General features: G+C 43.6%; 1 protein-coding gene across 1 annotated transcript; it reads left to right on the forward strand.

Moving 5' to 3' along the window:
- The first annotated feature begins 627 nt into the window (after positions 1–627).
- On the forward strand, positions 628–8,244 carry hsd17b10 (hydroxysteroid (17-beta) dehydrogenase 10). The gene is made up of 6 exons (XM_034696420.1): positions 628–756; positions 3,215–3,379; positions 3,480–3,644; positions 4,544–4,672; positions 4,762–4,870; positions 7,757–8,244. The coding sequence occupies exons 1-6, from the start codon at positions 733–735 to the stop codon at positions 7,945–7,947; spliced, it is 783 nt and encodes a 260-aa protein (XP_034552311.1). The 5' UTR covers positions 628–732; the 3' UTR covers positions 7,948–8,244.
- Positions 8,245–15,903: the final 7,659 nt, after the last annotated feature.

Consider the following 15,903-nt stretch of genomic DNA (forward strand, 5'->3'; position numbering starts at 1 on the left):
ACTGCCTGAAAGCCTGCCACGCCAACAATTTTGGTCTGAAAGGAATGCCTTTAATGATTTTGAAACATCAATGTGTCTACTATAGGTTGACCTTTGGTTTGGACTGAATCGGAGAAAAGCCCTAGGAGGAGATAGCAAAAGTATGCACCCTTATTTGGGCGCCATTTTGAATTTTCAAAGCCAGGTGGCGCTCTACCTGTTGAGTTTCGGATATGGGTGCAAGAGGCTTTTTTGTGCGTCCTGATGCCATGAATATGTGTATTGATTTTCATGCATGTAGCTCAAAAGAACCTCTATGGGGAGGGGTCTTTCAAAACTCTAGGAGGCGCTAGTGAGCACATTTTTTAGATTAATTTTGTGAAACCCATAAAATGTTGCGATTTTCACCAAAACTGATTCGTGTGCAAAAATATCTGGGCTTTCACGCATGTTCAGGGCTTCAAAAATATGATCTCCTTGGCGGAAGAATAATAAGAAGACTATTCCTTAGGGTTTCAATAGGGCCTTTGCTGCCATTGCGTGTCAGTGCTCGGGCCCTAATTATATTTGTTTAAGATGATTTTGATGTGAAAACTAGTATTTTAAATTAACTTCTACCTGTCTTTCCACCACTGTCCAGTAGGGGGCAGTAGAGCGCAGAGATGAATGTGACAGAAGAAGAAAAGAGACTCGTTTGTTCAAAATATACGATCTTTGTTGTTACGTCACAGTCATTTGGTCATCCTCGCGAACATGGCGAACATTCGATGCGTCAAGGTGAGCAGAAATATCTACTTTCATCCTCACCGCACCCCGCGTGCACTTTATCATTCATTCTCCCTCCACGCGGCGTGTTCACACGTCTCCGAACCGTGTCTCGTGATTAACCCACGCGCGTGTCCTGGCGTTATTTCGCTCTCCTTGTAGTTCAGAAGTTTCATTGTGTGCAGATGACACGCTGGGTCTGGATCAGGTCTAGATCAGGTCTGGATCAGGTCTGGATCAGGTCAGGATCAGGTCTGGATGAGTGCACCCAGCGTCCTGTTGGGTCCACGGACACGAGAGACCTGAGGCTGGCTGTGTGACCATGTTACAGGGTGTTGCTCACATGTAGTGCTGACTGGCGCTGCTGAAGTTAAAGCTACCCCCTCCTCACTGCTGAATTCAACCCCAGGAGAATCAAAGCTCCTTTGTGCTCCTCGTGGATTTAAAAGCTTATTGTTAGACCAGCTTACTTTGCGCAGCTGTGCCTTACGTTAACGTCAAAGTATCTGCTATTGTTTCACTTCAGGTTACGTCACCTCAGAGATTTCTCACCAGGTGAAGGGTTTGGATAACTTATGTCACATGCAGGGGCGGATCCAGGCCTTTGGGATTGGGGGGGGCCTAACCATAGACTGTATGAATAATGGGCGTAGTATCCGTGATGTCACCCATCTGTTCCTGAGCGCTGTTATGAAGCCAATCATCGGTGGCAGCCGTATTGGTAATGCGGAACTCAATCCAAGCGGCAACCTCCGGTCTAAAAATATGAGTCCAATGCAGAAGTGCTAAAAACTGCAGTTCATCGAGGATCCACTTGAGGCTGGCTCCGGAGGTACCGGAAACCACATACACACCGATTCAAAGAAGCCGATCTTTACAGCAGAAATAAACATGTTGACAGCCTGGTTCAAAAGACGAGTGTAGTCTGGATAGCTTATTTCTCGATTGGCACACACTGTACGGGGTGTGAATTTTTTCATAACACGGCAATTTCGTGACTTGATTGACAGGCGGGAACACTGTAGCTGATGGCTAGGAGGCTCAAAGCCCCGCCTCTTTACGTCACATTAGCTCGACAGAAGTTAGGTTGAGTTCAACATTTCCAATATGGCTGCCGCCGCCGCCAATCAACTTCACAGCGCTTCAGAAACAGATGGGGGACGTCACGGATTCTACGTCCATTATTTATAGTCTATGGATGAGATGTGAAGTTGAATACTGACTAGTCTGAAGAGAGGAAAGCAGTCAAAGTTAGGCATCATTTATTTTACACCGCTAATCAAGAAGTCACAAAGTAGGTATGGGACATGATTTTCAAATGCTCGAATATTCGTTAACGTATAAAAAATCTTGAAAGTATTATTTTCATCGTTATCACTGGTGCCTGGTTGTAATACGGTATCCCCGCCAGACGGTGGCTATAGAACGTCCTTAAGCTGAATGCTAACTGCATTAAATAGCGAAAGAAGTCGAAAACATTAGCGACAGTCGCCGGACTGCAGAGACTGCGCATGGTCGCTAAAAGTAAACATGCACGCCACGCTGCTGCGCCACAGAAACACCGACATAAAGGTCGAGACCATAGACTGTATATAAAATTGACGTCATCTTGCTCGGCTCAAGGTGACGCTGCTACCAAAAAACTGCTCCCCCTGGTGGCTGGCTGCAGTATAGGTCAAAAACTCCGTCTCCTCCATTCATTTGAATGGGGGAGCAGTCAAACTTTAAAAAATAAATACACGTGGTATGAATGTTTCTCACATCCGTATGCTGTGGTGATATGTAGTTAGTATTTGACTGTTTCATGTTCTAGGCCTCTTTTTTCTGCAGAGTTTATTCTTCTTTAGTTATTAGAGGTTAAAAAAACAGAGTTTTACATCCGGGTTTACTTTGATTGACAGCTGCCGTAGAGGGAAACTCCTTAGGACCTCGGGACGCTACGCTGTAGGGCGGAGCTTGTTACCGTGGATCACACAAATTCCCTACTGCGCACTCTGGCTGCAGAAAATTTACAAGATGGCAGCGTTCTGGAACGGGATATTTTGGCTTCAAACCGTACAATGGGAAAAGGCGGAGAGACGCTGTCCATAATATATACAAACTATGGTCGAGACAGACGCTGTCAGTGCCCACTACTAGCAGCACGTCGTCCTGCTCGATTACGAATAATTGCCGAATAGATGGCAGTGATAATTGATGGTAGTATTTTAGCTTGAAATGTCCATCCTATCGCAAAGTCTGCAGGTTCATTGAGGTCACATTGGTTTGCAAAGTGGGGCTAACGTTAGCAGAGATTGTCCGGTGATGATGTTGGTGCTGGAGTTTGGGAATATTTGACATCCGATGAAATTAAGTTAGCCTGAAAGCTCTTAGAACATTTATACCAGGGGTAAGAATATTCCTCGCTCATCATTATAAGGAGTGCTGATCCAGTTTTTCCTCTCCCTGCGTGTGTCTTTGTGTGGAGTAGGGTATGGTCGGCCTGGTGACGGGCGGTGCCTCCGGTCTGGGCCGAGCCACTGTGGAGCGTCTGGTGCAGAACGGAGCGGCCGCTGTGATCCTGGACCTGCCCTCCTCTGATGGACCGGCTCTGGCAGAGAGACTGGGGGACCGCTGTGCCTTCGCTCCTGCAGACGTGCGTCCAGCAGACCCAGAAGATTAAATCAAACCCAGTTAATTCTGTTTTAATTCAATGAGTGACTTCTGTGGCTTACGGAGGCTTTGTCCTCTCTCAGGTGACGTCGGAGGCAGACGTGCTCTCAGCCGTGACCCTGGCCAGAGAGAAGTTTGGAAAGCTGGACCTCGCTGTGAACTGCGCCGGCATCGCTGTGGCCTTTAAAACCTACAACTTCAAGAAGGACCTACCTCACAGCCTGGAGGACTTCCAGAGAGTTATTAATGTAAGACGGACACACAAGGTGCATTTCGACCAAGAGTTCTGGGGTCTTTTAGCCCCCAGAAGTACTTTACCCGGACCTTAAAGGTTCCTGTGCCCCCATTGTTGGTAGATTGTGTAAATCAGGCCAGTGACGTATGGAGGAAAAAAAAAAGTAAACGCACTACACCACCAGACCAGTAGAGGGCAGTAAAACAAAGAGGAATGCCATTCATCACAGAAGACACCATAGAGATCAGCCAGTGTTTTGGTTTAAACAGCGACCCTGTTAACTGGAGACTCAGCCGGATGCATCCCTCATAAACGTCTTTAGACGATCATTAAATATCTGATGAGGATATTTTGAAATCTTAATAAAAACTAAACTAGTTTGCCTTCCCAGGAACTCCCTCTGTGTTTCAACAGCTGTGTAAACTCCACAAACACTGACACGTTCAGCTGAAGGTCTCCAGTTTACAGGGTCACTTTTAAAACCGTGGAGGAGAGACGCTTTCACGGTGGGCTGAGAGAAGACTACTGTTACAAGCTGCTAAATCAAGAGAATCACAGCTTCTTCTTTTGAAAAGTACACACACATACAAAAAAGATAGAACGAATAAAAACTAATGAAAGAAAGAGAAATCAAGAGAATCACAGATGTGTGTGATGTTATTGTGGACGGCAGGTGGAATAAAAACACTGGTTAATCTACCAATCAGACCCCGAAAGCCCTGGGACCTTTGAAAAGTACTACCCCCCCTAGCAGGGGCTTTTTAGGGGGGAGATTATCTACCCCTAAACTACTTTTTCGCCCTGGGTCCGTCGGTAGAAATGGGGTAAAGTTCCTCTGGTTGAAAAACGCCTACAGATGCAGAAACAAAGAAACTGTGACAGCTGTGTGACTCTCCTCTGTGCCTCCTCCAGGTGAACATTGCAGGAACCTTTAATGTGATCCGTCTCGCTGTGGGTGAGATGGGGAAGAACGAGCCTGATGCAGACGGACACAGAGGGTGCATCATCAACACAGCCAGCGTGGCGGCCTTTGACGGACAGGTCATTTTAGAAACACTCAACACAACCAAAGAACAAAGTGATTCCCAAACTCATTTGTGATAACTATTTTCTTTATTCTCTCTCTCCAGGTCGGCCAGGCGGCGTATTCAGCATCTAAAGGCGGCATCGTTGGAATGACCCTCCCCATCGCACGAGACCTGGCGCCCATGGGCATCAGAGTCCTCACCATAGCACCTGGTTGGTCTTCATGCTCAAACACTGCAAACATTAAAGACATGGTTCAGGATTTGAATTTTAGCTGCATCCCATTAGACACAGGCGCCTGCTGACATTAAAGTATCTCTGGACACCATTAGAGCTCTGTGGCACAGAGGTTACAGATAAATATGCTGATATTATACATCCTGGATTAGATGAACAGACAAGGATAGCAGGGTGCTTTACATGTTGGTGTTTGTCTTTTTAAATATGTGCTTAGAGTCACGGCCAAAATCCTTCAGATCTGTGTCTGGTCCGTCTCCGTCATCGCACCAGATCTGATAGGTTTCTATTCTAGTCAATGTGTTAACTTCCACTTCCGCTCCATTGCGTTCCGGCTGCGTCTCTGATCCGGCAGGTCTGAGACCTCTGGATCAGATACACAAGACTTCTATGTTTGCCAGATGCCAGAGCACGACGCATCAATCTCAACAGAGCAGATGGAGCGGGACAGGAAGTCAGGTTTCACCAAAACAAAATGAAAACATCCGGTTAGTTTTCAGAATGAAACACTCTGTTTTATTTAACCTTTATTTAACCAGGTAAAACCCATTGAGATCAGGATCTCTTTCACGAGGGTGACCTGGCCAAGAGGTCAGCAGCACATGTCACAAAACAGTCACACGAAAATGACAGCACAAATTAAAACGTACACTTTATAAATACATAGTGTTTTACAGTATGAATAAGAGGAGTGGAAGCTGTAACAAAACAACAAACAATAATTTAAGGTTTAAAACACAGGCACTGTTCAGTGCTCTCACGCTGTCTGTCCCTCAGGATAGAAGGGAAGGCTCCAAGAGTCATAAGTTCAGAGAGTTTCAATGAAGTCTGTAGAGCGTTCCATGCCATAGGGGCAGCAAAGCTGAAAGCTCTTTTTCCGAATTCAGTCCTTACCCGAGGAACAGATAAAACAAGAGTAGTATTGGAACGCAGGGTATAGGAACTGATTTTTCTCTGCACTAAAGCGCACAAATATTGAGGAATCAAGCCTAAAAGAGCCTTATAGATTAGGGTCAGCCAGTGTTTATACCTACGTGCACTCAGAGAAGGCAAATTTATCACCAGATCGTATTTCACTTAACTACAACAACAAACCAAAGTCATGATGAGCGGAGCCAGGCCTGGAGTCAACAGGTCAGAGGTTTTCAGAGGACCAGAAAGACAACATGGATGAGGAGAGGAGAGGAGGAGGAGGAGAATCCTTGATTCAGTCATTACTGCGGGAAAACCTCGGGTCACATCAGACTTTATTTATAAAGCGCTTTTCATACAATGACATTGTAACACAAAGTGCTGTACAAGAAAAACAACTTAAAATAGAATAAATTAAGAAAAAGATCCCAGCCCCAGCCCCAAACCCACCCCACAATCCTAAGGTTAACAACACAATATGCAACAAAAGTAATAAAAACAAACAAAAAAAATAAATTAAAAAGAATCTAAATAATTTGCTGAACGAACTGAGGAAACGCTCTCATGTTATCTTAATGAGGAAACACTGGAGGTAAAATAAGATGTTAAAACTCAAAACAGGAAATTAAAATCACCAAAGGTAAAATACATTTCTAAGATAATAAAAGACTAAAATATTAAACCATTAAAGTAACTTAAGATGTGAGACTTAAAATTAATAAATAAATAAGTAAATAAATAAAGTAGAACAAAAGTGACTACATTTGAAATAGATAATAAATAAATAGATAAAACTGTTAAGAATAAAAATCAAACTTAGTTAAAAGCAAGACTAAAAAGGTCGGTCTTGAGTTTGCTTTTAAAAATGTTGATGCTCTGGGCAGCCCTCAGATCCTCAGGCAGGGTGTTCCTCAGGCAGGGTGTTCCTCAGGCAGGGTGTTCCACAGGCAGGGTGTTCCTCAGGCAGGGTGTTCCTCAGGCAGGGTGTTCCTCAGGCAGGGTGTTCCTCAGGCAGGGTGTTCCACAGGCAGGGTGTTCCACAGGCAGGGTGTTCCACAGGCAGAGTGTTCCTCAGGCAGGGTGTTCCACAGGCAGAGTGTTCCTCAGGCAGGGTGTTCCTCAGGCAGGGTGTTCCTCAGGCAGGGTGTTCCACAGGCAGGGTGTTCCTCAGGCAGGGTGTTCCTCAGGCAGGGTGTTCCACAGGCAGGGTGTTCCACAGGCAGGGTGTTCCACAGGCAGGGTGTTCCACAGGCGTGGGCCGTGATGATAAAAAGCTCCCTCACCGTGGGTCTTCGTTTTTACGTTTGGTACAATTAAAAGTCCGCTACCTGAAGATCTGAGGGCTCTCACTGGCTCATATGATAAAAGCAAATCTGATAAATAAGAAGGCCCAAGACCATTAAGAGATTTAAAAACCAATAAAATAATCTTAAAATCTATTCTAAAAGATGACATGACTCCAGCTGTCCGGCGGTCCTGCTCCGTGCTGTGTTCTGAAAATGCTCCCGGTGGGTGTTGACGGACGAGAGAGCACGGAGCCAGACCGCAGCGGATTGGAAACACCCGGACATAGATCTGGTGTAAGTCCCAGGTCAGTGTGTCCCGTTCCTCCAACAATCAAAAGTGCAGCGCTGGTGATTTGCACTTCATCTGTACTTGCAGTTAACCGAAGCTCAGGGGTATTAGCCCAAGTATAAATCCCAGAATGCATCTTGTTGGTGAAGTTTATTCCCACACATTGCAGCTGGATCTCACTGAAGACATTTCAATGTAAGAAAGATGTTTTAAAGATGCAAAATAACATCCTAACAGTACATATAGCTGCACGTTTGCAGTGAGCCGGTCCAGAAAGTATCCGTCACCGTTCATTTATCTGCAAAACAAGTACTTCAACTTCCAATTCTGCACCCATGTTTCTCTGATAACTGTGCCTCCTCTGTCCTTCTCCAGGTCTGTTCTCCACTCCCCTCCTGGCCAGTCTTCCAGAGAAAGTCCGCTCCTTTCTCGCACGCCAGGTGCCCTTCCCGTCGCGCCTGGGAGACCCCGCTGAGTTCGCCCACCTGGTGACGTCGCTGGCCGAGAACCCCATGATTAACGGAGAGGTCATCAGACTGGACGGAGCCATTCGCATGCAGCCCTGAGAAGGATGGTGTGTGTGTGTGTGTGCGCTTGTGTGTGTGTGTTTGTTTTGACAGTGAGAACACTTTTATGTGAGAGTGTCTGTGTGCGGCGGTGTGTTGTGTTTATGTTGTAGAAAGCTGCAGACGGTAAATACACACTGTAATCACAAACATCATTTTAAAAGGTTTGTGTGAGAATGTGAAGACTGTAACACATTCAGAGCACTGCAGTACTTTTTGCACTCCACTTTGGTGCTTTTGTAACTAAACCAGATTCTAATAACAATAAACCTCAGATGGGTTTCGTTATCCGCTCCACCACGGTCTTTCATTTCATTCAAAATCCAGTTTCAGCTCAGTTTCTCCTGCAACAGTATCACCCACAGTCACTCCCCCTTTCTCCCTCTCCGGCCGGTTACTTCTTAAATCAAGGACTGTTCTCCACCAGGTACCTAACTGTTGTCTTTAAATGCATGATTCTGACCTCATGAGGGAGGAAAGTGTCACCGCCAGCATGCTTTGTGAAGAGCAGCAACCACCTGCGGACTGTAGCGCCATCCTGTGGGTAAAACGCCTCATATTGATCACACAGGTATAGGATACATTCCACTTTGTAGCTGGAATAAAGTGTATGAAAAGTGAGTCTTCCAAACTGAAATGATGGTATGTATTTCTAAAAATAAAAATAAATCCATGAAGTATTTTTTATTTTACCTTACTCATATTGTTCAGTCTATTATAATCAGATTTGATCTTTTTTGTTTTGAGATGCAGACCTTTATTTTTAATTTTTTAATCTTATTTTTGTATTCTGAGTCTGAGGCCATGGTGCTCAGTCGGAAAAGGGTGGCTTGCCCTCTCCGGGTCGGAGGAGAGTCTTTGCCCCAAACGGAGGAGTTTAAGTATCTTGGGTTCTTGTTCACGAGTGAGGGGAAAGAGGTAGCGTAAGATTGACAGACGGATCGGGGCGGCGTCTGCAGTGATGCGGACGCTGTACCGGTCTGTTGTGGTGAAGAGAGAGCTGAGCCAGAAGGCAAAGCCCTCATTGGACCGGTCAATCTACGTTCCAACCCTCACCTATGGTCACGAGCTGTGGGTAGTGACCGGAAGAACAAGATCATGAATACAAGCGGCTGAAATGAGCTTTCTCCTCAAGGTGTCTGAGCTCAGCCTTAGAGAGAGGGTGAGAAGCTCAGACATCTGGAAGAGGCTCAAAGTGGAGCCGCTGCTCCTCCGCATCGAGAGGACCCAGATGAGGTGGTTCGGGCATATCCGACCCAGGACATGCTGGCGAGATTATATCTCTCAGCTGGCCTGGGAACGCCTCGGTATCCTCCCAGAAGAGCTGGTGGAAGTGGCCGGGCCGGAAGTTTCTGGGCTTCCCTGCTCAGACTGCTGCCCCCGCGACCCAGACCTGGATAAGTGGAAGAAGTTGGTATGGTATGGTATGGTATGGTATGGTATGGTGTTAGTGATCTGAACAACTCAACTACTCAACAAGCCTACTAAAACAATTTAAAGGGATAGTTTGATGTTTCAAAGTGGGGATGAGTGAGGTACTTGTCACTAGTCAATCAATCAATCTTTATTTATATAGCGCCAAATCACAACAAATGTTATCGGAGTGCATATGTCAGCTTGAAGAGACAAAGGAAAGAGAGCCGATGTTACGGGTGTCTGTTATAAAGTGTACTTGGAATCAGATGGAGTTTACAAGAAATGCTAGGTGCATGCGTGTGCGTTATTTTAGAGAGTAAAAACAAAAGTAAAAGTATGAGACCAACAGAAAACAACAAGGCCATGTTCCCCTAATGTGGAGAGAAACATTAAATGAAAGTAAAAATAGTTGTAAACAACTCTTACAGGGGTGTGTTTTGCTCTTTAAAGTGGGGTGAATGCTGGTTGGAGTTCCCCTTGCAGTGCACACATAAGACCATGTGTGTGTGTGTCGCGTCTTAGCGAAAACAATCAGGGCTTCCTGTCGGCAACACAAAGGGCTGACTCTTTCCAGAGAGAGTGAACCGACATGAACATCAGTGTTTGGGGCAGAGTTTCTTAAAATGAGAAGGCCTAACTTCTGCTCCAGTTCTGAGGCTGAGGTGACCCACACGCCCTGTGTGTATTACACTTACTACACGGTCTCAGCAGATGTGTGTCTAACATGAGTCTGGTCCTGCTGGAGGTTTCTGCCTGTTAAAGGAAGTTTGTCCTTGCCACTGTAACTTGCTAAATGCTGCAAAGTGCTCTGCTCATGGTGGATTAAGATGAGATCAGACTGAGTCCTGTCTGTAAGATGGGACTGGATCTGATCCTGTCTTGATGTTGGGTCTTTGTTAATAATAGAACATAGAGTACGGTCTAGACCTGCTCTGATTGGAAAGAGTCTGAGGATAACATTTGTTGTGATTTGGTGCTTTATAAATAGAGATCGATTCATTATTATTATAATAAAGTGAACTTCTGTCACTTTCATAACTTTTCTCACTATAAACATGATGCACAAATAATCCCACATCTCTTCAGATCACTAACACCATACCATACCATACCATACCATACCATACCATACCATACCAACTTCTTCCACTTATCCAGGTCTGGGCCGCGGGGGCAGCAGTCTGAGCAGGGAAGCCCAGAAACTCCTCTCCCCGGCCACTTCCACCAGCTCTTCTGGGAGGATACCGAGGCGTTCCCAGGCCAGCTGAGAGATATAATCTCTCCAGCATGTCCTGGGTCGGATATGCCCGAACCACCTCATCTGGGTCCTCTCGATGTGGAGGAGCAGCAGCTCTACTTTGAGCCTCTTCCAGATGTCTGAGCTTCTCACCCTCTCTCTAAGGCTGAGCCCAGACACCCTGAGGAGAAAGCTCATTTCAGCCGCTTGTATTCATGATCTAGTTCTTCCGGTCACTACCCACAGCTCGTGACCATAGGTGAGGGTTGGAACGTAGATTGACCGGTCCAATGAGGGCTTTGCCTTCTGGCTCAGCTCTCTCTTCACCACAACAGACCGGTACAGCGTCCGCATCACTGCAGACGCCGCCCCGATCCGTCTGTCAATCTTACGCTCCCTCTTTCCCCTCACTCGTGAACAAGAACCCAAGATACTTAAACTCCTCCGTTTGGGGCAAAGACTCTCCTCTGACCCGGAGAGGGCAAGCCACCCTTTTCCGACTGAGCACCATGGCCTCAGACTCAGAATACAAAAATAAGATTAAAAAAATTAAAAATAAAGGTCTGCATCTCAAAACAAAAAAGATCAAATCTGATTATAATAGACTGAACAATATGAGTAAGGTAAAATAAAAAATACTTCATGGATTGATTTTTATTTTTAGAAATACATACCATCATTTCAGTTTGGAAGACTCACTTTTCATACACTTTATTCCAGCTACAAAGTGGAATGTATCCTATACCTGTGTGATCAATATGAGGCCTTTTACCCACAGGATGGCGCTACAGTCAGCAGGTGGTCGCTGGAGACTAACAACCAAACCAAAACATACTCCACAACAAAACCAGCTACATCACAACCAAATAACAAAGAACCACAAACAGCATTTAGCAGGTACCCCTGTAGAATTTGTAACAACACCTCCACACCTGTGGATGAAACCAGCACTGATGAGGGTCAGATCTACTGTAACCTGTAATGTGCTCATTTGAATAGAACTGGTCATGGACTGATATGTTTCCACTCAAAATGTAACATGTTGAAGTTTATGTTAGGCTGAACGATCCTTTTCTAAGGGTGCATCTCAAAGCTCTAAACGTCCATCCTTGCGTCTCTTCCTCGCGTCTTAGTCCCGCCCACCAGAGATGCGAGGAAATGAAACCAGAGGAGAGAGGATGGCTGTTTCCGAAACGGCCTGCTACATACTACTTACTAATGTAGTAGGCAGTAGGTATTGCCTACTACATACTGCCTTTGAATTTAGTCTGTAGTATGACTGTTCTGTCCGATCTGTCATGCAGCATGCTGAGCCAGACTTCGCTGGATTTCCGGTTTCGGAAAGCGGAAGTAAACAACGGCGAAGCCGATAAATAAAATGCTTATTTAGCATCCATTTATGATTTAAAAAGTTAGGAAGTGGTTTATATGTAATTTGATAACTTTCACAGCACCCAAAAACAGATTTCCTCCCGTCAAAAAATGAGGAAAAAGAAAAAGCAGAACGAGCGCAGTGCATTGTGGGAAACAGTACATGAGGAAGACTGGTCCGATGCACACTGAGATATTTTCCTGTATCAGTGGACATCCGGGGAGTTTTGGCATACTGCAGATTTTGCTCTTGTTCACATACTACTTACTACATACTGAATTTTGGACATATCAGTACATACTGCTAGTATAGTAGGCGATTTCGGAAACAGCCGATATTTGTATTTAGACGTTGGTTTGTGATGACGGCTTTAACAGCTGTTTGTGTCTGCAGACATGTTCACTGTAATAACTCTGATCAATATGAACAGTAACAGAGCTCTGTCTCTGTGTTTACATGTTTAACACACACCTGCACATGAAGAGAATCAGCTCTCTGTTTATTCTGTCCTGAAGCATCACAGATCGATTCACCGGTAAAATGCCTCATTATTAAATTATTTATTACTTCAAGGGAAAATAGAAACCATGCAACTCTTTTCAAACCCTGTGCTCATTAATGATCAGCCTCGTATGAAACTTTATTAACCTGACAGGAAATATAACAAGTGTTTTTACTAGCAGACAAAATTTACTGTCAGACTTCTCTTCATGAAGAAAACGAGAACAAATGGGGAAACTAACAGGAGGAAGAACTGATCATTGATATATATTCTATCTATGATGTTAGACTCTATTACTCTATTTCATTAGACAGTGAATCTGACAAAAAAAATCAGATATAACATAATCCACCCTCTGTTATATTGAATTTATGATTTTGCGATCAGTATTTTGTTTTTAAAATTCACATCAGACACTTTTTAATCTCAGCTCATCAAATACAGACTGTTTAGAAACCAACAGATGTTTATGATCTGTTTCAGGGCTCCCTTAATGAATGTTTTAAGGTCCATCTTTTCTCTGTTATTAAACTCAACTGATGTTAAGTTTTGGTTAAGTCCGAGCCGCTGCAGCGTCCAATCAGTGAGTGATATCCGATAAAGGGGGTGTGTCTGTCAAAGAAAAGACTTCCGCAAAGTCTGCTCTCGTGTTTCCTCGATTATCCCTCCTCGGATCAGTCTCCTCGCCCCTCGCTGCTCTCTCCTCCAGCAGCGTTTAGAGCTTTGGGACGCAAGTTAAAATGGCGCGTCAGTAAGTACTTCCGGTTCGGCCGAGGAGCGAGGAGCGAGGAGACTGCAGTTTAGAGCTTTGAGATGCACCCATAGAGTCATATCATTAAACATACAATATCATTGGCAGTGCTTCAACCATAGACTGTATAAAATATGGACGTAGTATCCGTGACGTCACCCGTCTGTTCCTGAGAGCTGTTTTGAAGCAAATCGACGGCAGCAGCCATATTGGTAATGCGGAACTCAACTAGGCAGAGTGTGACGTAGTGTGAGCCTCTTAGCCAATGGCTGTGTGTTCCCGACCGGGAGTCACGTCAGTCATGTCCTTATTTGGGCAAAACTCATAATCTTAATATCTTCTTAACCGTCACGTTAGAAAAAAATTCACCCCCCGTACAGTGTGTGCCATTAGAGAGATTAGCGTTGTAGGGCCAAGCCGTTTTTTGAACCAGGCTGTAAACATGTTTATTAATGCTGCAAAGATTGTCTTTTTCCCATTCATATCTATGTGGTTTCCGGTGTTTCTGCAGCCAGCCTCAAGAGGATTTTCGATGTATTGCAGTTTATATCACTTCCGCATTGGCTTCATCGTTTGAGACCGGAGTTTGCCGCTTGGCTTCAACACGTGCAGTTCTTCAGTTTCACATTTCTAACTCTGTGGTTCAGTTGAATCTATTCAACATTCAATATCTTACAACAAATTACATTTATAGCACACTCAATTACTTCCCACTGCTGAACAACTAGGCCCAAGCAATGTGAGACACATCATAATTCCACACATAAACATGTGGTTGATTCTGCTAATACAGCATGTTTCTTAAGGTGTGTTCTACTGCTTTGATGGTAAAACTACAGCCACAGACTGATGTTATCAACCTGAAGCTTTCACTTTTACTCACTGTTTACTGGAACTGACTGGATTCATGCAACTGCTCTGCAGAACCCCCCCCCCCTTTTCTCTAACTTCCCTTGGTGCATCCTGGGGAGAAGTCTCTTGAAAGTTGAAAGTTTTCTTCTTCTTGATTGTCCTTTTACATATCAAACATGATGCACTGCCCTTGCTTGCATTTTCTACAAAATATTTGAAAGTTGCGGACAAATCATGGCATCTCTTTCAGTGTCCATTGAGGAACTGTTTCCTGGATTGTTAATGCGCATGCAGGTGAACACACGTAATAGATTGTGCCCCAAACGGAAGAAATCATTAGGGTCTGATATAAAATAAACTAATAAAAAGAGTCAAACAGTCTTCATCTTCTGACCCTGAGTACAGTCAATGTTCAGGACCAGGTCTGAGTCATCAGTGATCAAGTCCAAGTGAAGTCATAAGTTTGAAATCAGAAACCAGTTTGGACTGGAGTTTAAAAGTCCTGTGATAAAGTATGGTGGAGCTCTTTTTGCCCCAAAGGCAGGTAGGTTTGAGATTTTATGGTGAACTTCTGCACAGTTTGCTCCAATTTTTTTTTATATATATTTTTTTTACAGTGAAATCCTTGGAGAAGTCATAGCACACCAATTTCAATCATGCATCACATTTTGATGCATTTGCCAGTGTCTGGAAAACAATGATGACTATGGAAGAAGAAGAAGAAGAAGAAGAAGAAGAGGAACAAGAACAAGAAGAAGAAGAAGAAGAAGAAGAAGAAGAAGAAGAAGAGGAACAAGAACAAGAAGAAGAAGAAGAAGAAGAAGAAGAGGAACAAGAACAAGAAGAAGAAGTGTGCTAGAATTTAAGGTTGCATGATGTTTGTTTTGCAAACCAATGATTATTCTTCTCTCTCATATGGTAGTTGAGATAATATGACCTCAAAAACCTCCTTTCCTGTGAAACTACGTACTGAGATGTTTTTCAGTTTTACACTTTTGCTTTTGCTCTGTGGGGTATAAAATAACTCTCACAAGAGCAGTCAGTCCACTGAGCTGAGAGCACGCAGCATAACACATCTCCTGAAGATCAACAAACCTCATCCAGGTAAGAAATACAACACAAGATTAATCATGCAGACAAAAATGTATGAATATGCAGATACTGGTGTGTGTCAGTAATTTAAAACAACTCGTATTCATTATATCAGATTAACTTCAAATACACTGGTTCTCCTGTTGTCTGAATACTTTGTGAAATATAATTTGCTTTCTTTTTTACTCTTTTTTTCATCAGTCATTTCATTAAACATTTTTGTTCTCCTTATTCTGTTTCTTTTTTCTCAGAGTCACTCCGGCCTAAAGATGTCAGGTAGGCAAAGTTTGTTTCAGAATAAGCAGTGCACACTCTTCAATAATCATAGAAGATAAAGGATATTACATTAGACGGACTACATTTAAAGTTCAGTGAAACTCTAAGATGTGTTTATAATGTTCATATGTATGTCAAATTGTTTTTTACTTGCATGTTTTTTCTATTTTATTCTTACATAACATCAAATCAAATCAAATGTTACATTTACCAATTTGTTTTTGTAACAGTTTAAAGTATTTGTTGTTTTATGTCACTTTTAGGCTTTAAAAGAAAATAATTAACTTCCCTGAATAAGGAAATAACACAGTCTCTGTTTTCTTTTATGCAGGCTCTCTCTTGGAAGACCTTAGCCATGCTGGTAAGTAAAATAAAAAATCATTTTTTCTAAATTAAATTTTTTGTTTCTGAATTAACAAGATAAGTATCTCAGAATTACAAGAAAAGTTTTATATGAC

The sequence above is a fragment of the Notolabrus celidotus genome, chromosome 11 (assembly GCF_009762535.1).
Source record: "Notolabrus celidotus isolate fNotCel1 chromosome 11, fNotCel1.pri, whole genome shotgun sequence".
Taxonomy (NCBI): domain Eukaryota; kingdom Metazoa; phylum Chordata; class Actinopteri; order Labriformes; family Labridae; genus Notolabrus; species Notolabrus celidotus.

Bases quoted from the DNA above. Each gene is read 5' to 3' on its own strand.
- hsd17b10 (XM_034696420.1), top strand. From the start codon at position 733: ATGGCGAACATTCGATGCGTCAAG. The intron at 4,673-4,761 runs GTCATTTTAGAA...CTCTCTCTCCAG, and splicing joins TGGCGGCCTTTGACGGACAG to GTCGGCCAGGCGGCGTATTC. The intron at 4,871-7,756 runs GTTGGTCTTCAT...GTCCTTCTCCAG, and splicing joins AGTCCTCACCATAGCACCTG to GTCTGTTCTCCACTCCCCTC.